The 20,231-nt window shown below is 33.3% G+C and overlaps 3 protein-coding genes across 4 annotated transcripts; all 3 read left to right on the top strand.

The window, feature by feature from the left end:
- The first annotated feature begins 671 nt into the window (after window positions 1-671).
- On the top strand, window positions 672-6,356 carry LOC121261121 (putative lipase ROG1). Of its 2 annotated transcripts, none has more exons than XM_041163298.1 (10): window positions 672-1,349; window positions 1,432-1,499; window positions 2,642-2,712; window positions 2,980-3,249; window positions 3,701-3,861; window positions 3,945-4,000; window positions 4,194-4,246; window positions 4,318-4,447; window positions 5,178-5,275; window positions 5,754-5,930. In XM_041163298.1, the coding sequence occupies exons 1-10, from the start codon at window positions 1,060-1,062 to the stop codon at window positions 5,862-5,864; spliced, it is 1,308 nt and encodes a 435-aa protein (XP_041019232.1). In that variant the 5' UTR covers window positions 672-1,059; the 3' UTR covers window positions 5,865-5,930. The 2 variants fall into 2 exon arrangements, with proteins under 2 accessions (XP_041019232.1, XP_041019233.1); XM_041163299.1 differs by lacking the exon at window positions 5,754-5,930 and adding an exon at window positions 6,032-6,356 and having other exon boundaries at window positions 675-1,349.
- Window positions 6,357-9,557: 3,201 nt separating this feature from the next.
- Window positions 9,558-10,227, top strand: LOC121260299 (EPIDERMAL PATTERNING FACTOR-like protein 2). The gene is made up of 3 exons (XM_041162126.1): window positions 9,558-9,672; window positions 9,764-9,798; window positions 9,946-10,227. The coding sequence occupies exons 1-3, from the start codon at window positions 9,558-9,560 to the stop codon at window positions 10,225-10,227; spliced, it is 432 nt and encodes a 143-aa protein (XP_041018060.1).
- A 5,695-nt stretch (window positions 10,228-15,922) lies between these two features.
- Window positions 15,923-18,995, top strand: LOC121261120. Its single transcript, XM_041163297.1, has 2 exons — window positions 15,923-16,152; window positions 17,437-18,995. Exon 2 carries the CDS (start codon window positions 17,481-17,483, stop codon window positions 18,669-18,671), a length of 1,191 nt encoding a protein of 396 aa, XP_041019231.1. The 5' UTR covers window positions 15,923-16,152; window positions 17,437-17,480; the 3' UTR covers window positions 18,672-18,995.
- Window positions 18,996-20,231: the final 1,236 nt, after the last annotated feature.

The following is a 20,231-nucleotide window of genomic DNA, read 5'->3' as shown; positions in this document are numbered from 1 at the left end:
CCAGGAATTTTACAATGAATAACTTTGAGAATTTTTTATTTTTTTTCAAGAAACCTCGAGACACTTTGAAGATTCGTTTTCTTGCAGGCAGAATTCAAACTAATAAAAAGAAAACAAGTGAATGAGTTTTAGACATTAAATTGCCAGTCTATTTTTTTAATATTTGAATGGTGTGTAGTTAAAAAAAAAAAAAAAGTCGAAACGGAGGAGTTGAAAAATGTTTGGTTTTTCATGTTTTGTATGTTTAAGAATGAATACACGAGAAATCTGAAAAATTGTGAAAAAAATCTACAATGTAGAACCAGTTGGTAACTTTAGCTATATTCCAATCTTAATTTAAAGTCTGATTTGTATTCACAAGTCATCTTAACTCATTTTAATTTATTTCAATTTATTTCAATTCATCTTACTACTATTTATTATTATTCATCAATTTTAACTTACAAATCTCATTATTATTCATAATTCATCTCATTACTATTCACAATCCATCTCAACTCATCTCAATTTATCTTCAAACTCAAATAATACCTAAATCATAAAAAGATTATTTGATTTAATATTTAATTAAAATATATTAATGCTACATGCATGAAATTGCGTGTTGTCACTTGTCACTCACATTCCTAGAAGCAAAGGGTTCAGAACTCTTGTAAAAGGCAGCATAATAATATAATATATTAACGGAAAGTCGTTCGCAAACCCGTCCGAAATGAGTATGGATCATGGACGAATCATCCCTGAAACCCCAATCTTGACCCATTGACCAACGTAAATCCGTAAACAAGTCAAAAACCAAGGATGGTTTGCTCAATCGGGTCAGGTGTAGCGCCGGCGGCGGCTTCTTCTTCTTCTTCTTCTTCTTCTTCTTCTTCTTCTCGATGGTCGTGTTCAATGTTGGGACCCACGGTCGGTCCCATCCGAACCAAACCGAATCTATAATATGTAACCACTTCCAACGTCATTACGCCTCACCGCGGTCCCGGCTCCCTCCCTGCTTCTCAACGTCATACGCAAACCAAAACGACGACCCCTCAGTAAATCTCACTCGCGCACTCCATGGCTTCGGTGGATTTGGAAGGGGTTTCTTCCAAGACTGTATGCGAAATGGAAGTAAATGGTGGAGGAGGAGAAGGACCGAACGAGATCAAGTTCGGAGACAAGAGTGACAAGAAGACGACCAAGAAGAAGGACACAAAGCCGTCGTCCTGGAAGCTCGGGTTTGGATGTCTGAAAACGGAGTACGATCGGGAGGGAAATTTCGACATGGAGGTTATTGGCGGTGATGGAGAGCGTCGCACTTCCTCCCCCACTCATCTTGTTGTAATGGTTAACGGTCTCATTGGCAGGTAGCCATCAGCCCCCATATCTTTCTGTTTGAATTTGGATTAGTTTGATTACTCTGGGTTATGACTTAATGCGTCCCTGCAGTGCTCAAGATTGGAGATTTGCCGCAAAGCAGTTTTTGAAGAAATATCCCGAAGATGTTATTGTTCACTGTAAGTTTCATAATCCTTTCACCCCTTTTAATCGGTTTTTTTCCCAATGCCTGGCATAAGTATTTATGATTGATAAAGGCACATAAATTTAGTCTCATTATCGATTGCGATTTACATTGTCGTTATGCATCTGTTGGCTTTATGTGATGTAATTTATTTGTTCATATCATGGCTACAGATATGTTTATAAATATATTAACATGACCATTTTATTCTCTTGCAATTCTGCTCAAGCCTCCAATCAACATAATTCCGTATTAAGAATATCATCTGATCACTACTGGGGTCCATTTATAGCAGTTGTGCGAATTAATCAAGGAGGGTGGAAAGTATGGCATCATAAATTGGATTTCATCACGGAAGATTTACTTGATTCATCATAGTGGGATTGGGTCTATGAACTCGTGCACGCACACACTAACACATTCCTCCGATACACTTTATACACGATTTCTTGTATCTTTTAAATATTTGAAGGTAAACTGTTTTCATGTCCACTTTCGTTCTACTTTTTACACATGTAGTCCTCTATTATGGTTCTTTATTTATTTCCCCTCCTGGTTTGCGATTTCAAGCCAAACAAACTCTTGTTTAATGAACATGACAATTGAAAAAAGATTTTCAAGTTTTAATGAGTACAAAGATTGAAAGAAAATGAAGGGATTTAAAGTTCAATGTATCCTATACGTAGGTCAAGAAACATCTACTTTAAGAAGCTGATGCCAGCACTATCTTATGCCCTGGTATTCTTTTAACTTGGCGTGTCTGGAGATATTATCCAGTTAGTCATTCATGGTCACTTGTCTGCCTTCTGCAGAAGATGAATCATAGTATAAATATTGGATGTTTAAAGCATTTAAAACCTGGTGTTTATTATCCCTGAAGTACAATAATTGGTTTCCATATCTAAGCAAAAGAAGAATTATGACTCACTTTTCATAATGTTGATGGAATTTCCTCAATGGATAGCTCATTCACTCCAACCCTGCTGGGGGTGCATTACTTTTCTATCTCCAATGGGCTTAATGATATGTAATGGCATACACATGTCATAAGGCTATTTTTCTGACTGCATGGTGATGTCTATTGTGTTCTCAGTTTCTGCTATAAAATGAATTGTGTATGGTTAATGTGCAACGCAGGCAGTAAATGTAATTCTTCAATGTTGACATTTGATGGTGTTGATGTAATGGGAGAAAGATTAGCAAAAGAGGTAGGTTGTGGTTTGGCCATTCAAATGACCAATTTTCCTTCTTCCCTTATTTTCTTTTCCTTGGCAAATATGATTTTCTTCTCTTATTGAATAAGATCGCTCTTTACCAATTTTCTGTCAGAACCAACTACCACCAGCCTTTAAGGTGGTTTCCTCTGTTTCATGTGTGGCTCAGATGTGTTCAAGAACACTTATTTCTGTTAGTAAAGCACTCCTTGAATTGAAGTTTCTGCAACGTTAAGAATATAAAAGAACACTTATTTACAGGTTATATCAGTCATAAAACGTCACCCAGGAGTTCAGAAGATTTCGTTTGTAGGTCATTCGCTGGGTGGCCTGATAGCAAGGTATGCTATTGCTAAGCTTTATGGAAGAGATGTCATGAGGGAGTTTTCACAGGGAAATGGAGAGTGTAGGTGTGATGGGTCTGGAGATCCATGCGTGGAGGAGAAATTCAAAGGAAAGATTGCCGGACTGGAACCAATTAATTTTATAACCTATGCAACCCCACACCTTGGTTCAAGAGGGCATAAGCAGGTGGTTCATTTATCCCTTGCAATATCATTCTCAGTTGTATTATTATGAAGAGTTCAATTAGATGTTAATAGATACCTTTCTTTTTTGTGCTACTTGGTATGTAAACTATGTTAATTCTCATGAGACGAAATTTAAGTTTATATTCTCATATTTTTCAGGATATTTTATAAAAGTAAATTCTCATCCCAAAAAAAGACTTATTTATGGACTTCAAGAGGGTTTTCCTGACAGCAACGTATATTTAATTTTGTATCAACTACTTGATATACTTTTGAGTTTCTTACTTTTGAATTTTCTTTGGGCAGACTAGCATCATTTTCAGAGAGGTGTCTCTGAAAGAGGCACTTAAAAATGCAACAAAACTAATGGCATTTACATGCAGAATATAAGAACATCAAGGATGGCTTCTTGTTCATAGAGTTTCTCAATTTGTACAGGTTTTTGTTTTCAGGTTCCTATGTTTTGTGGCTCTTACACTTTGGAGAAAGCTGCATCCCGTGCGTCGTGGTTTCTTGGTAAAACTGGAAAACATCTATTTTTGACCGACAATGATGATGGAAAAACTCCCCTGCTTCTTCGGATGGCTAATGATGATGAAGATCTTAAATTTATGTGAGTTCTTGTGCAACATTTGTGTCTACTGACAACTCAAATTATTACAGAATATGTCATTATATCTCATCTTGTCTCTGCAGGTCTGCTTTGCAGTCCTTCAAGAAACGTGTTGCCTATTCAAACGTACGATTTGACCGTATCCTTTTACTGTTATTCTCTCTCTTTTTGGACATTCTTGAAGAAAAATCTTTGGGAGACAGATATCTGGAGGTTCAGATATGAAAATCAAATAGTTAGAGGATGAGTCTGATCATTAGGTTCTCTCACATTTTTTTTTTTCTTGGAAATCACCCTCACTGTTTACATGAATAACTTGACACCTTCAATAGAACTTGTGGGATGGAGTACATCATCTCTACGGCGTCGAGATGAGCTCCCAAAGGTAATTTTGAAACTTGTCATGGAAATTTGAATTTTATCTTGAATTAATCTAACTACTATTCCCTCAATCAGCATTTGCGTCTTTCTAGAGGTGACAAATATCCGCATGTTGTAAATGTGGAGACAGCAGAAACTTCCAGCAACCAGCAAGAAATCCCCTTGGAGGCTAAAGTCAATGGACACAAGAATATTCATTTAGAAGGTATCCTTATTTTGTTTTCTCTTCTATCTGACTGCCAAAATACTGGTTACTGATATATTATGAACTCTAGCCAAGACTACCAGGAAGAAGGCTGTGATAGATCTGTCTTGGCCTGTAGTAGTATTGGTTTGAAGGAAGTGCCAAAGCGGAGTCCTAATAAATTTAATGATTAGGAGGCCAGGCAACCAAAGAAGTTGTCGGATTATGCTTTTTTAGGCATGGATCTGAATTATTGTCCCTCTAGGGAAGGCAGGCTTAGAAATTATTAGCACAGTTTGTTACTAATTGAGTTCAATTCCTCCTCTTGGGTTGGGATTTGGGAATTACAGAACAACATTAACGGTGGTATCTGAGGCAAACTAGTTGAAATAGGTATACGACGGTATGATTTCCCATTCGGTCCAGTTTTTGGTCAATAATTTATAACATGGAAAACGAGGGAAGAGTAAATATCTCTCCAAGCTCTTATTAAGCGTTCAAAAATACTCCAAACTCTTATTAACCGTTCAAAAATAAAAAGGGGGGGGGAGGGGGGAGATTTGCTGTTGGTGTCGGTTCATTATCTTATAGAAGATAATTACAAGAATACCCAAGTAAATGACCCTTACATGTGTGTAATTTCAGGCCAATGATTTTCTACATATTCGAAACTTTTAAGATATTGATTGATTTGGAAACTGTCACTTCGGATATTATTTTCACTCATCGTATCGTTTTACAACATTTGTAGAGGAAATGCTAAGAGGTTTAACAAAAGTGAGCTGGGAACGGGTTGATGTTAGCTTCCGTGGAAGTAAACAAAGATATCTGGCGCACAGTACCATTCAGGTGGGTTTTTACTCTTGAAAGTCATCATGTAGAAGTAGAACAATATTTTTGTTTCTATGTGACCAGATCATGAATCAGTTGGTTCCATCATCATTAGTCTAATTTATTTGTTCTATTTTTTTTTTTTTTACTTTATTGCTATTAATTACTACCATCGTTATTATCATTATTTTGAAGTTGCAATTTATTACAAACGAGCTCTTATTCAAATGGTATCTCCACTATAAGAATAAGGTAAAGGGTGGCCATGGATGCATGATTCATTGAATATATAACCTAGCAAAAGAAAAAAAAAAAACAAAAAAGGAGGGTTAAAATACGATTTTGGCTCCCGGATTATGTCAGTTTATAAAATCATTATTGACCATCGATTGCTTTCACCCTTATCCTCTCATACTGCCACCATACCAATTATATATATAATATTTTTTCCACAACTTCGTTGCCTTGCTTGCATGGCATTTTTGTCCTCGCACAGGTCTCACACTTAATATTAGAAAAGATGGAGACATATAACATGCACGTACATCGTTTGTGGCTGCTACAGATGTGGAGTCACGTTCGTGTCACGTGTCTCAATATATTATAGTTTTGTAAGACTTGGTCTCGCAAGTCACGTCAACAATGTAAAAAAAGAAACAAAAAAAACTTTGTGCAGTAATAACAATGGGACTTTTTTCGGAATTGGAAAGATTAAGTTGGAAAAACAGATAGTTGATTGACAAAATTAGAAACTCTTCTCTCGTTTTTTTTCAGGTGAAAGCGTTCTGTATCAACTCTGATGGAGCAGACGTGGTCCAACATACGATTGACAATTTTCTCTTATCATAGCTGCTGACTTGCCATTGTAGCAGACTCGTGTGGATCATCATGTCTCCATCCGGGGAACGAGGGAATAAAGTTCCAGAAGAGTGCTTTATACAAGCCGAGAGGGAAATTTTAGGTACCCAGGCAGCATATAGATTACACACTCGCATGTTTAAATAGTTTTAAAGTACTTGAAAGTCTGTTGTATTAACTATATATGTCTCTGGAAGAGGGATATATCAGGATAGTAGATTTGTTCTCCCCTAATATGTTAGGGAGTTGTATTCACAAATTCTAAATAAATTTTTTCAATAAATTCTGAAAAGTTCATTGAAATAATCAGGCCGTACTAAGCAGAAAATTAAGTCCTCCAATAATTTAATAAGAAAACTGAAAATTTGATAGGGCATCCTCTCTATATATCTTGAGTTTTTTTCTTTGGTTTCAACCCAGTACGTATGGGTTATCGGTATCATTAGATCTGCTTCTTGTTCTCTCCTGATCGAACGCTGGCAAAAAGATATAATATAGTGGATTGGTCAGGCATGAACTAAGAATCACAAGTGTGGAATACAACTTCTTCCTTTTTCTTTGATATCTAAATTTAAATATTACTCGATCGATCAGGAGACGACCAACTCATGATCAAGTAAATTAATTAAATTGACAAATACATTATAGTCGAATTAAGGGCGTCATTGTAAAAATTCATAGTCGATAATATATTTATAATTATTTTCCTAATTAATGTATATATTAATGTTTAATTTGTTTAGGTCGGCAATTTTAGTTGCGACATTTCTCTTATATATATATATATATATAAGAAAACTCTACTCCCACCTATAGTCTTCGCCCATTTTTTTACCGATTTGCTTTTTATTTATTTTATTTTATTTTAATTCTAACTTAATGATGGTGTGTGTGTGCGTAAGATAGCTAGCTGTTAGGATATTAAAAAATTAATTTTTTTTATGTAGATCTCATGTTTTATTTAATTTTTTCAAAACGATTATACAGCGATTATACAATTTATAATTACAAATATTTTTCTTTATAATTTATATCCTGTGAAAATCATTAATTTATTGAATATCCTCACATGCATGCTGCGTGAAATCGATGCCGGCCAACGGCAACCCAATGGTGATCTGTACAGGGCGTACTCTTCCAATGCAATGACATTTGTTTTAATTTGCACGTCTTAGAATTATAGTAGCCATGCATGCATGCACTTGATGAACGATTCAGTGATGCAGCTGACGAGCAATTAATCGCAGGAGTCACGAAGTACACGAGGTATATATACGTAGACTGATCATCTTGTATAAATCAAACGTTCGCGCGCGCCGTACGTACTGCTCCTTCTCTCTCGATCTTCCGATACTCATGTGCCTAAATGAATTTATAGTTTGCAGCTAGCTGACGTCGATCGATCCCATGCACCCGTCATACCCTTTCAGAAATATATTTATAGGTACATATATATATCCCAAAATACAGTATAGATCGATATTGATCTTCCCAATTGCTGATACGTAGGTCCAAGGATATAATATATAAAGTAATGTTAAGTACAAGTCTCAAATAGATAAATTTTATATTAACTCTTTATAAAAAAGTGGGTCTTATCAATAAAAAATAATTTTTTTTACATTTAATTTTTAAATGGAGTCTATTTTTTTTTTATGAAGATTTATATAAAATTTATCTATTTAAAATTTATAAAATTCATTTCTCATAATATATGTAACTATGTATGTACCCCAAAATACAGTAGTATCTTCCTTGGGAAATATTCACGTGCTTAGTACACTTTCCGATCGAAAGAGATAAAGAACTTTAAAGAAAGCGATCGAGGGTATTTGCCGTGTCAAAATGGAGTTGTCCAAATCTCAAACAAACAGTACCAACGCAAGGGACATTCTCAGGTAAATATTTCCGAGGGGCAAGGAAAACGAAAACCCATGCAATAGCCCGCCCAATAAACTTCACCACTAATATTGAATAACCAGAAGTGCTACATGTATATTTATAGAAAAATACTAGTTCGATGGATAAAGGTGATCGATTAAATTTTTAATTTATTTTTAATTAATAATTAAGAAAGTAAATATTAGTGAACTGATATTTTTTTATTTTTTAAAAATATTTAAAGATGTATAAAAAATAATTAAATAAAAAGAAGAAAATAATAAAAATATATATTTGGACTTATCGGTCGAGTTTTCTAAGAAAATCTCGATCCTTGTAGCGGTCGATATTTAGAGTTACTTCGTTTAGAAACATAATTTATCTCAACTCATTTCAACTCATCATTACAATTTTTTCAAATCTAACACAAAATATAATAAATAATTTAATTTTTTCAAATCTTAAAATAATAATAATAATAATAAATAATATTCTAATAATATTTTATTAACTCAACTCAACTCATTTCAACATCTAATAATAATATTCTAATAAATCTTTACAATTTTTTAACACTTCACATTTTACATTTTTTTTTAATTTTTATTATTTTTTTCTTTTATTAAATATTTATTATATGAATAATAAATAGAAAATTTAAAATAATTTAAAAAGAATAAATTAAAAAAAATTTAAAAAAAATTAAAAAAAAATTAAAAAAAAATATAAAATATAGAGTGTAGTGAAGATTAGGTAACAAAATTCTGTTTATATACTCTCGGCTTATTAATGTTGCCGTACGTACAGCTGTCCATCCTTCCTAGCTGCAGTACTCCTGCTACTTCCAGGTATTTAAACATACGGTACACAGCTTTGGCAATTGGTGGGACCGTGGGATCGTGAAACGAGGTTGAGGTCCAGCTTGCGTTTTCAAAATAAAATAATATTATATGAGTAACGCTATTATCACCTTAATTTTTATTATTTTTTTATTATTTTATGAAGTGTTATTAAATGATTAAAAATTATTTATTATATTTTATTTATAAATTTATTATTTAATATCTCATCATAAAATAATGAGAGTATGATGAAAGTTGAAATAATAAATAGATTTTTTCATATTAAATATAATTGTAGAATGCGTAGATGTCGTGTAATCATTTTGAAAAAGAGTGAGATATATTATTAAAAAATTAATTTATTTACATATAAATCTCGTAATTATTATTTTTTTTAAAATAATTATACAACGCTTATATACTTACTACTGCAACTATCATTTCTATTAAAAAAAAATATTACCTAATTTTTCTTGCCTTCCACGTCCACCACTGACTGCGAATTATATAGGAGGTAAAATGGAGTGATCTTAATTCTATTATATATTGAGGTGTCCTTCAATCTCTTGAACCTCTATTTGGACACTTTTCAGTTTTCAGAATATCACTTTCATATATATAATTGAGGCTCCCCCCGGCTCGCCTTTTACTATTCCCCTCCCATTGTTTTCCCTCAAGGTTTTACATTCAAAAGAACTGCTACATCTTTCAGTGAGAAAATGGACAGCACTGATGAAAATTGCGTTTATTGGCACAGAAATAGAAACCTACTAATTTCCACGCTTATGGTGCTTTTGGTTTCAAGCATGACGATAGTGAGATTCACGGCTGAAGGTAATTAATGACCATCCTCGTAGAAATTATATATATGTATATATATATTTTGCTTCCTGACCTGGACTCCGATCACTTTTATGCATTACAGGGAGAAGCATTCCCAAGTTAGTTGAAGCAGCTCAAGTAAGCAACAACAATCCCGCAGAGTGCTTTATCTTATTTTCCTTAATTATATACTTAATTAGCATGAGCTCCCTTTATCTGAATCCTATTCCGAAGTGTTTCATGTATCAAGTACTCTTGAATTCGATTCATATATATAATGCACAGGAAGGGAGAGCAGAGAAGAAATGGGTAAGGATATTGGCGAGAGGTCAGATAGGGTCGAGGCCGCCAAACTGCGAGAAGAGGTGCAGCACTTGTGGGCACTGCGAGGCAGTTCAGGTCCCGATTGTCCCACGAGTGAAAAGGCAGAGGAGAATCCCATTAATCTCTGATGCAAGTCATGCAACCGGCCACGGTACTACTATTGCATACTCCAGAGATGGCGTCTCCAACTACAAGCCTATGTGCTGGAAGTGCAAGTGCGGCGACTTCATTTTCAATCCTTGATCGCCCCCATGCGTGCAGTTAACGATATTTTATTTTCAAGTTAATTGGTAATTAAGATATTACTTCAATTCTGTACTTTAGCCCCTCTCTCTCTCTCTCTCTCTCTCTCTCTCTCTCTCTATGATATTCTGAGTTTTCCCCTTACGGCCAGCTTACCGTTTCCCTGTACGATGGTGTTCGGAGTCTTCCCGGCCGTGTCCCCCGAACTTTCTCTCTTTTTTTTCGCTGGTTACTGGTGCCCATTTGATCCGTATCCACTTTTTGTACACATGCAAATTACTTGCACCACCAATGTTAATTCTGATCAATCATTAATAACTAAAGATTTATAAATGTAGACTTTTGTAAGTGATGTGTAAATAATCTCTCTTAAATGAAGACAACCCAAGTACTCCTAAAGGATATATATGAATAAAACCATAGAATGTTCATGTAAAAGGACTGAATATAAGCATTAATTAACTAATTTCTAGACGGTAGATATATGTACTTATATACCATATATAATATTACGATATTTGGAATTTTTACATTAAAGTTTGAGTTTGAAGATAATTACACTTAGGGGTTTGAAAATAATTTTCATCACATCTCATCTTATTTTCTTCAAAAAACATTATTCAAACACAAATACTTTCAAACTAATTATTTCAATTTTCATAAACTTTCAAATTTTCAAACAAAAAACAATTCAACTTTTTCAAATTTCAAAATAAAAATTTTATTAAAAAATTTTATTATAATAATATTTTAACTTTATAATATTTTTTATTCACACTTTTATGTCTTATTTCTCAAAATCTAAAAAATATTTAACTCAAAATTATTTCAGTATTATTATTCACAAACAATCTTACTATTATGCACAAAATTCCCATATCATTTCCTTAATTCATCTCGTATTGAAAGTCATCTAGCTAATATGATGCAATTTAGATAGTGAGATGAGATGATTTTTTATGAAAGTTGAAAGTTGAATAAAATATTGTTAAAATATTATTTTTTTAATATTATAATTATTTTTTTATTTAAAAAAATTGAATTATTTATTATATTTTGTATAAAAAATAAAAAAATTATAATAATAAGAGGAAAAATCTAAATGTAAGAGATTCTGTGTACTAATAGGTATTCATTCAATATGATTGGTCAGAAAGTAAATTTTATTAAAAACAATGCTAATTTGAATTTAGAATATGAAGACAATAATATTAGTACGTAGATTGGTACGCAAATTTTTTTTTTTGAATAAGTAGATTGGTATGCAAACTTTTTTTTTTTTTATAAGTAGATTAGTACATAAACTTACTTGTACATAATAAAACTCATAATAAGATAAAATGCTTTCGTTATTCAAAGGACCCCAAAAGCTTTTAACAAAGCAATCCTTTACCTATTTGATGTACATGTAGGCATTTTCTGAAGAGAATATGTAGCATATCAAAAGCATCAGGCATCAATCAGGGTTTTGTTTTCGTATCTTACAAGATACCGCGTGCATCGATCATGAAGCCTGTGCATTTTAGACATTCCACCTCGAAGGCATAAACTACAGATCAACACGTCTCACATGATCTCGTATTGTATTTACTGTTTTCTTAATTTGGATTATGTTTTCAGAGATTTATTAGGCGAGTGTTTCGTGAGATATGTGATGTACAAGTTTGTTATGCGATATATTATATTTATAAAATAAGTCAAAATATCAATATTTTATTATGTAAATTGATCATGTAATAGGCTTTTATGTACATCCATGATGGAATTGGTATCATGTCAATATATAGGTTTATATGGACTGATATTAGTTAGGAAGTGCACACATCTGGTAGTTATGGAGGTGATCAAGATCTGGGTTATAATTAGCGGTTGGATCAATCCGTTATTTATATGATCTCGTTTTGTAATTGTTGGGGCATGATTAATCTCTGAAAAAGCTGTTCATAATCTTTTGTTTTGGACCATGCAAATTATAGTATATGTTTATTCTTATTCTTATTATTAGCTTCCATATACATATTATATATATATATATATGTGTGTATGTATATACTTCGGAGAACCCGATGGTAGAGAAGCCACGTCGTCATCATCGTCCATCATTTATGAGCAAGGTATATATGTACGTGGCCTTCCTAGCTTGCTTCTGAGTTCTGAGCTCTGTGTCTTCCGTGCTGATCTCTCTTCCCAACAGGCCAACATGATGCGATCCATTGTTTGTAATAGCTGATCCTTAGCGGGTTAACCGCAATCTTTTTCTGTGCGCAAGGGGTGATAGCGACAACTAACAACAGCGCGCTTTTCTCCATCTGCTTCAATTTCTTCCTAAATAAACATGCAAGCATGAAAACTCAATAGTAATATATGTCTCTTGTTTTGGCCTTTAGGCAAACATGATGCATGCAAAATGCCAAGCCGTAATCATCAGGCATCCTAGCTAGCCTGCGCGCGCGCGCAGTAAGTACGTGCGCGTGATCTTGCCGATAACGCACACAAGCTCCCAACTTGCAATCCGATTCTGGAGCCAACCCACCAATTTTACGTACAAATTAAGCCATCTTATATTAATATATATATATATACATATATATATATATATCCCCTACTGGCAACAATATTGCTGTGTACGTACCAAGATCGTATTATTGTTTGTTTGTTTGTTTTATGTGTTGTAATTAGCTTTTGATCAGAACATATCAAATTGCTTTGCGTGATCCGGCCCCTGACATGCCTCTCTCGTGCATGCATGCATGCTCACAAGCAATGTGGTCACTAGTTGTTATATATGAAAAATATTATATTCAGTTCTATAGTGCGTAAGTCTCGCATATTTTTTTTAAATAAAGTTGATTATACTGTTAAAATAATTATTTTTTTGAGTTAATTACACTTTGTCATTTCAAACTTTCACTTAATTCGTAATATGCCTCCGAAACTAATAATTGTATCAAAGTGGATCTTTGAACTTTTAAAACTTCTTAATTTCCCATTCCGTCCACCAATAACATCAAATCTAATTGAAATTCATTACAAATATATAATTTTATCTAATTTATTATCATTGATCATATAAAATATAAAATAATATATGCTTATCAATTAATAATAAATCATTAATCATTAACTATATATAAAATTATTTTAATCTAAGTTGCAAGCAAGTATGAATAATCTATGTACACAATAAAATTATTTGATATTTATTAACCATATATAAATTAAAAAAATAAATTATTGAATGATTTATGATTTGTTGATAATTGATAGCATATATTATTTTATATTTTATATGGTTAATAATAATAAATTATGTGAAAATTACATCTTTGTAATAAATGTTATGCACGTGAGTAATACGTGCAGTGAATGTTCGTTAGATTTAACACTGATGGTAGACGGAAAGGGAGGGTTGAGAAGTTTTGAAAGTTCAAGAGTTTACTTTGATGCAATTATTAGTTTCAAAAATATATTATGAATTAAGTGAAAATTCAAAGAGGTAAAATATAATTAACTCTTATTTTTTTTACGTGGCTCAAATTCATTCACTTTTTGTTAAAACGTACGCGAGTTTTGTATATTCTAAAACATGCAAATATTTTTCATATAAGTCCGTGCACGTGCATGCATGCCTTTCTATGATCAATGAGTCATGACGTTGTCCGTCGAGTTAAGGCCGGTCTCATTTCACCTTGTTTCGTAACGTTTTCTTTCATTTTTTAACTTTCTGCACATGGCGTTCGGGAAAATAAGTTGAGTAATTATACTCTTAACCCTCTTTTGTCTCCAACACTACACATCCAATGATGTGGACTTTTTTTTTTTTTCAAAACATTCATTTCACTTTTTCCAAAAACTCAAAATTAGAATCATCACCTCCTCTCTACGTTTTACCCAGGCGCTCTCCACATCTAAAATCCCAAATCATCCAGGTGACTCATTCAACCCCGACTTCGAGGTTCTCTCTCACACTATACAAATTTATATTTTAAGTTTTCTTCAAATACAAAATCGTAACTTTTTATAGAAAGATTTGATTTTTTTTCTCTGGAAGGTGGAAGTTAGAAGTGGATTAAAATGAAATGTTGATGCTTGAAATGTTTTTGCGAAAGTTTCCTGGAAAGCTTGGGGTTTTGGAGATGGGTTTTAGTTTCTTGACTTGTAACTGGGTCTTGGGTGTGGACGTTTTGAGCTGCCAGCGTCTATCGGTAAAGTAGTTCTTGAGAAGGAATTGTTCTTGGTCTTCTTTCAATAGCTCGTGTAAGTGCTTTTAAGCCATCATTCAAAGTCTCTAACAACACTGGTTTTGCCAAAAGAATAAACTATATTATAAAGCTGATCCTAAGAGAGATTGAAACTTTCGAGTGGGTATATATAAATTTCAGAAGCGTGGAAGATTGAAGAGGCTTCAATTGAAGTGAAAGTTCCAAAGCGAAGGGCGAAGGTGGATTTGGGCATGAATATACTGCAGAGAAAAGAGAGAGAACCTTGGAGTAAATAGGTCACCTAGATGATGAGGGCGCCTGGGTAAGAGGTGGGTAAAACGTAGAGATCAAGGAAGGGGAAAAAAAATAAAAAGAAGTTTATGGAAATTTCGGGTGTGGAGGGCGCCTCGATATGGGGTGGGTAAAAATAAAAATAAAAATAACTCCACATCATCTGGGTGTGTGGTGTTGGAGACACAAAAGGCTTAAGAGTAGAATTACTCAAATAAATTAGAATGCCGGTAGATTTTCGGAGGGTACAATATTAACATGAGTTGCCTTTTTTTTTTTTAATTTTTAAGTTCCTTAGTTTTTCTTTTCTGTTTTTAAAAATTTTTAAATAGTATAATGAAAATTCATTGTTTTATATATTTTCGTGTATTTGTATACGTACGTTTTAAAGTTTTTTTTTTTTAAATATATTATTATTTTAAAAATTCTCTGGTTTATTCTTCGATTTATACAATTTAAAAAAGAATTAACAATATTTATATTTTACTTTTTTAACCAGTGCGTATCACATATATAAAAAAAAAAAAAAAATACACTCGCATGTCGCATCAACATTATCTTAGATTAGTTAATAAATATGACAAACGAACCCAATTGAGAAAATAAACCTAAAAGTGAGAATGATAAAATTGAATGCGCGCTCAAGATCTAACGATTCAAACTTAAGAAAATAAAAAAATTATTCTCATCATGTATTATTCATTATCTCACACTTTATATTTTATAAAAAATATATCCATATCCTATAAAAAAAAAATATAAATGTAAGATTTGAAAATGAATAATGAATGATGCATATAATTCCTCAAGAAAATAATATAATGTACAAAATATAAAGATTAATTATGTTACTTATACCTGTTCAATCCTAAATATGGAAAAATATACTTTCTGCCCTCAACGTATCAAAATCTTTACACTTTACATTACAAATTATTAAATAAAACTAATATATTGCATTTTTCAATTACAAAAACTTACACTTTGTTTCTTATCTAATTTTAACTATTAAAATGAATATTGAAAAATAAACTATATGATATAATCTTAGAAGTGACAAAATCTTAGGTTGTCAAATTTCAATCTTAGAGGGACCCATTTTAATAGTCAAATTTAAATGCAAAAATACTAGTGTTTAATGGATTTCGTACTATACACTAGAAACGAAGTCGTTTAATATGGCTGGAATAAAATGCTCACCTTTCTCTCTCACACGAATGAAAAGCTCTCTCATTCATTCTTATGGCGGTGGCTTTTTGGAGTTGCTCTGCACAGAGGGAGGGACACGCTATTCACGCCCTTTAACTTTCCAAGTCTTCTCTCTTCTTTAACTGCTTTTAATTTTCGAGGGAAGAAATATTTTTTCCAGGAAGCTTCTCTCGTTATAGAGCCAATTTGAAGCCTCATTTTACGTTTATTAGCGACTCGACAGGTACCTTTCTCCCACACTTCTTTTCTGTGATCTGTTGCATTCACTCATTTGCTTTTTCTACATTGATTTTTTACTTTTTTGGTGTGAAATCAGCTTGGATTTACTGCAATCTGATGCATGAGCCAATGCTTAATTAGCAATTTCTCTATTATTATTTGTTCGACACAATTTTTCTTGCAGAATTCTCAAATTTTCAGAAAAAAATTCCTTATGTAATTGGGGGTAGTGGTTGTTCCAAAGTCGGGATAAGAAGAGGGCTTAGCCCTGGAGGCCAAGAAGGTTAGTTCTGGGTATTTGGGTCTCTTCCAAAATGGTTAATTTCCCTTGTTTTAAATACCAAATCTAATCTTTTGGGTTGATCCCATTATTTTAGTTAAAGATGCAATTTTGACTTGTGCCCACCAATTTTAGAGCTATGATTTTGACTGGGTGTTATTTTTAGTGCTTTAAATTTTATAGCTATTTATGGACCAAAAAAATAAAAGAAAAGAAAAGGGTCAATAGCCGTTTCCTTCCTTCTAACTGGGATGATTGCTCATGGCATATACCGCGCATTACTGTACAAATGTTCCTAAGTAATGCTATTCACTACCGTTTTGTATTTACACACACAGCGCATATGACCTCATCTAGCCATCCAGAGACGTGTTTTCCTGCGTAGGTTCCTTTTTCTTTCACAGTATGGTAGTCTAGTTGATTTGGTTGAAACTCTGCCACTCTGGTTGATTGCTGAGAAGACATGGAGAAAGAAATAAATAGATTTGACCTCAGATTTCCAATAGTAGTGGACCTGGAGAACAAAGACATCCTTTACATTGATCTCATTATCCTACTAATATTCGGGTGGTTTGTCTCCGTTGTGCAACCAAAACATAATAAAAGATGATGGTCTGCAATTCACTTATTTCCAGTCACGTTGGTGGTAACACCACAATTGTAGTGGTATGACCACGAATGTTGTAGCTGCCAACGATATAAGAGATGGAAAGTCCAAAATTCACTTTTTTAGTCATGTTGGTGGTACCACTACCAAAATTGCAAAATATCCGTGTGACAATAATTTTGGTGTTGTTGCCAACAGGCTGGGATAAAGAACCTGCTAAACTTTTTTCTTCTCTTCTCCTTACTCTGAAACAACTAAATATCTCGAAGTATTAATTAGCTTTCTTGCGATATTGGTTCCTTTTTCTTTTTTGAGTTTTTAGCCTATTTATTAGATTGGTTAATCTCTTTTCTGGTTATTCCACTGTAAATTTAAATCTCCAACACGTTGGTTGGGTCCAGAACTTGTTGCTGATATTTGGAAGGCTTGTTTGAAGAAATCAACCATGTTGAAACAATCACCTAGTAGAAATCAGAAGGCAAAAGGCTTCAAGGTGAAGCATGCAATACAGATATGTCTTTTGCTTGCCATTTGCATTTGGTTGCTTTACCAAGTCAAACACTCCCATGAAAGGAAGAAGGCATCTGAGGAGAACTCCAGCAAGATATCTGAAAAAATGCAGAGTGGGCATGAAATCATAAAACTTGGGAGGAAGGACCTCCATCCTCGAGAAGAGGAAATAGAAAGAAAAGAAGAGTTGGAACAAGTGATAGAAGAGATTAAACCAGAAGAAAGTGAGGATGAAGGAAGGGGTAGTGGAGATGATGAAATGGATGGACATCAGCAGGGGAGAGTCGAAGAGGAAGAATCTGAGGAAGTTGATGATTTAATCGACGAAGAAGATAGGGAAAGGGAGGGAGGAAGTGAAGAGCTAGATAGTGAAGGGAATGGGAACCAAATTGAGGATGTAAGCTTTTTTGAAGATGAAGCCCAAATTGAAGTTCAAAGGAATACCCAGGAGGCAAGAGAGGAAAATTACAAAGGTGATGATGCCTCCAGTGCTGTGATGCAGAACACCCAAACTATAAGCACTGAAATTGGAGGTTTGAGAAAGGTGAAGGAGCAAGAAATAGGGGATACAGAGAAGAGTGAAGTATATCAGGACAATGAAACTAGTGGCACACTAGAAGTTAAGGTCGATATAAAAGATTCAGGCTCTGAGGCGAGCAACAGGGAGAAGGTAGAAAATGTCGCTTTTGGAGATGCTCTTCGTGGTGAAAAAGGTTATAAATCTGGTTTAGCCAATTCAGAGATCGGCTCAAATTCTTTTATATCACTAAAGCAGGAAAATATCGAACCAAAAGTGCACGGTGGTTCAACATTGATGCTGATGGAAACCCCTGGATCTTGGAATGGAACAGATAGATTCCATGAATCGATTCAGGTTATGGATACTACCTCCAGTGCAACCAATAAGGAGATGGCAGTATTAAGTGGTTCTGAGTCTGTTGCACTAAAGGGGACTGCAAACATTGATGCATTGACTTTGTCTGATGAGAGCGCTGCTTCTAAAACCACCAAGGAAAGTGAGGGTACAGTCTATACAGTTTATAGAAAAACCGAAGAAGGGTCAGAATCTCAGGCGGAAGATGAGAATGAAGATGCAGCACAGAACGAGTCTTTTGATTCTTTCTGAATCCTCATTCTACAGCAAAGATAGGGATGGGGATAATATTTTGGAGGCTTAGGCGGATACCAGAATAATATGAAAAATGGTGAAGATGATGCAGAATGATGGTTTTCAATGAAGACGTTGGATTTTTCCCTTGGGTGTTTCTTAATTCCAATGATAGACATGTTCAGGGAGATGAGCAATTGTACATGTTCTTCCTGTATTTGCTTTATGTTTACCGTTGATTAGGTGTGCTGATGATGAAAACTGGCTCAATTGAATTGTTCTAGGAAATCCTAGGATTTCAATATGTGTAAGTAGATAGTGCAATATATTAATTAGATTACAGTTGTGTTTGTGCCCATGATACAAGACTCGCAAGACCCAGATTGAGGTCGGTTTGGTTGTTAGACTCAATTGAGATCAATTCAATTCAGTTTAATTTTAATTTGAGTCTAATATCCAATTCTCAAATTATTAAACTCATCGCAATTTAAAATTTCTTTCTACATGAGACTTACAACATTTTTCAATTAAACGTTTATTTACACACGGAATCTATAACATTTTTTAACTTCTCATAAATACATCTAAACTCATGTTAACATTAAAACACATTATTCATAAAGAACTCATTCTACCATTTTAACTCATTATTATTTATAAAGAATTTAATTTAAGTCAATTTAACTCAATTCAATATCCAAACTTAGACTGAAAATTTTATGCTTGGATGCATGCTGGCAGTTTAGTATTGTAATGAAGTAGTTCAAAGGTTTTTTTTTTTTTTTTTTTTTAACAAACAGGATACCCATCCTGTAACTTGCAATCATCTGTACCTAATTTATTAATGGTAATAAGTTTTGAATTCCCAAACAAAAAGTTGGGAATGAACCTTTTCTCTCTCTCTCTATTGGTCAGCTAGCAAAAGGATTGCAAAATCCATAGATGTCTGTCTCGTCCACCTGACATAAAAGGAAAAAAGAAAGCTTCGAAAAGTTTAGGCTAATGACATCGTTTTGTAATCATTGAAAATCAAAGAGATTCGTCAGTACGCCTAATGTTTCCTGTTTTGGTCTGGTCGGTGGGATTAGTTTTCGTTTGACGAAAGCTGAGGATCAATGTCCCATAAAACAACATTGTTTATTGCATCGAGGGAAAAAAAAAAAAAAAAAAAAAGTCGTTTGCCACATTAGCCAAGTTGAAGCATTTAATACATCAATTAACGATATTATTTATGTGAAGGGAGGGATCATTCTCCGATACAGAAACCGATTACACCGAAAATGCTATATTTTATAAATAGATCATTCCCAAAATGTTTTGTACTTTCATACTTTCTATAATTCTGAAAATAAATAATAATAAAAAATAAAGGTCATTACACTTGATTAAATATGATAAAATACATTTAGAGGAGGTTTAGATATTGAGTTGAGATGAATAATGAAAGTTTAATAAAATATTATTAAAATATTAGTTTTTAATATTATTATTGTTTTGATATTTGAAAAAATTGAATTATTTATTATATTTTGTGTGAAAAATTTTAAAAATTATAATAATTAAATGAGATGAATTGAA

This window comes from Juglans microcarpa x Juglans regia, chromosome 4D, assembly GCF_004785595.1.
Source record: "Juglans microcarpa x Juglans regia isolate MS1-56 chromosome 4D, Jm3101_v1.0, whole genome shotgun sequence".
NCBI classification, from domain to species: domain Eukaryota; kingdom Viridiplantae; phylum Streptophyta; class Magnoliopsida; order Fagales; family Juglandaceae; genus Juglans; species Juglans microcarpa x Juglans regia.
This window is presented reverse-complemented; position numbering and strand designations above follow the sequence as displayed.

Bases quoted from the DNA above. Each gene is read 5' to 3' on its own strand.
- LOC121261120 (XM_041163297.1), top strand. From the start codon at position 17,481: ATGTTGAAACAATCACCTAGTAGAAATCAGAAGGCAAAAGGCTTCAAG.
- LOC121260299 (XM_041162126.1), top strand. From the start codon at position 9,558: ATGGACAGCACTGATGAAAATTGCGTTTATTGGCACAGAAATAGAAAC. The intron at 9,673-9,763 runs GTAATTAATGAC...TATGCATTACAG, and splicing joins AGTGAGATTCACGGCTGAAG to GGAGAAGCATTCCCAAGTTA. The intron at 9,799-9,945 runs GTAAGCAACAAC...TATAATGCACAG, and splicing joins AGTTAGTTGAAGCAGCTCAA to GAAGGGAGAGCAGAGAAGAA.
- LOC121261121 (XM_041163298.1), top strand. From the start codon at position 1,060: ATGGCTTCGGTGGATTTGGAAGGGGTTTCTTCCAAGACTGTATGCGAA. The intron at 2,713-2,979 runs GTAGGTTGTGGT...ACTTATTTACAG, and splicing joins GAGAAAGATTAGCAAAAGAG to GTTATATCAGTCATAAAACG. The intron at 4,001-4,193 runs GTATCCTTTTAC...CACCTTCAATAG, and splicing joins TTCAAACGTACGATTTGACC to AACTTGTGGGATGGAGTACA.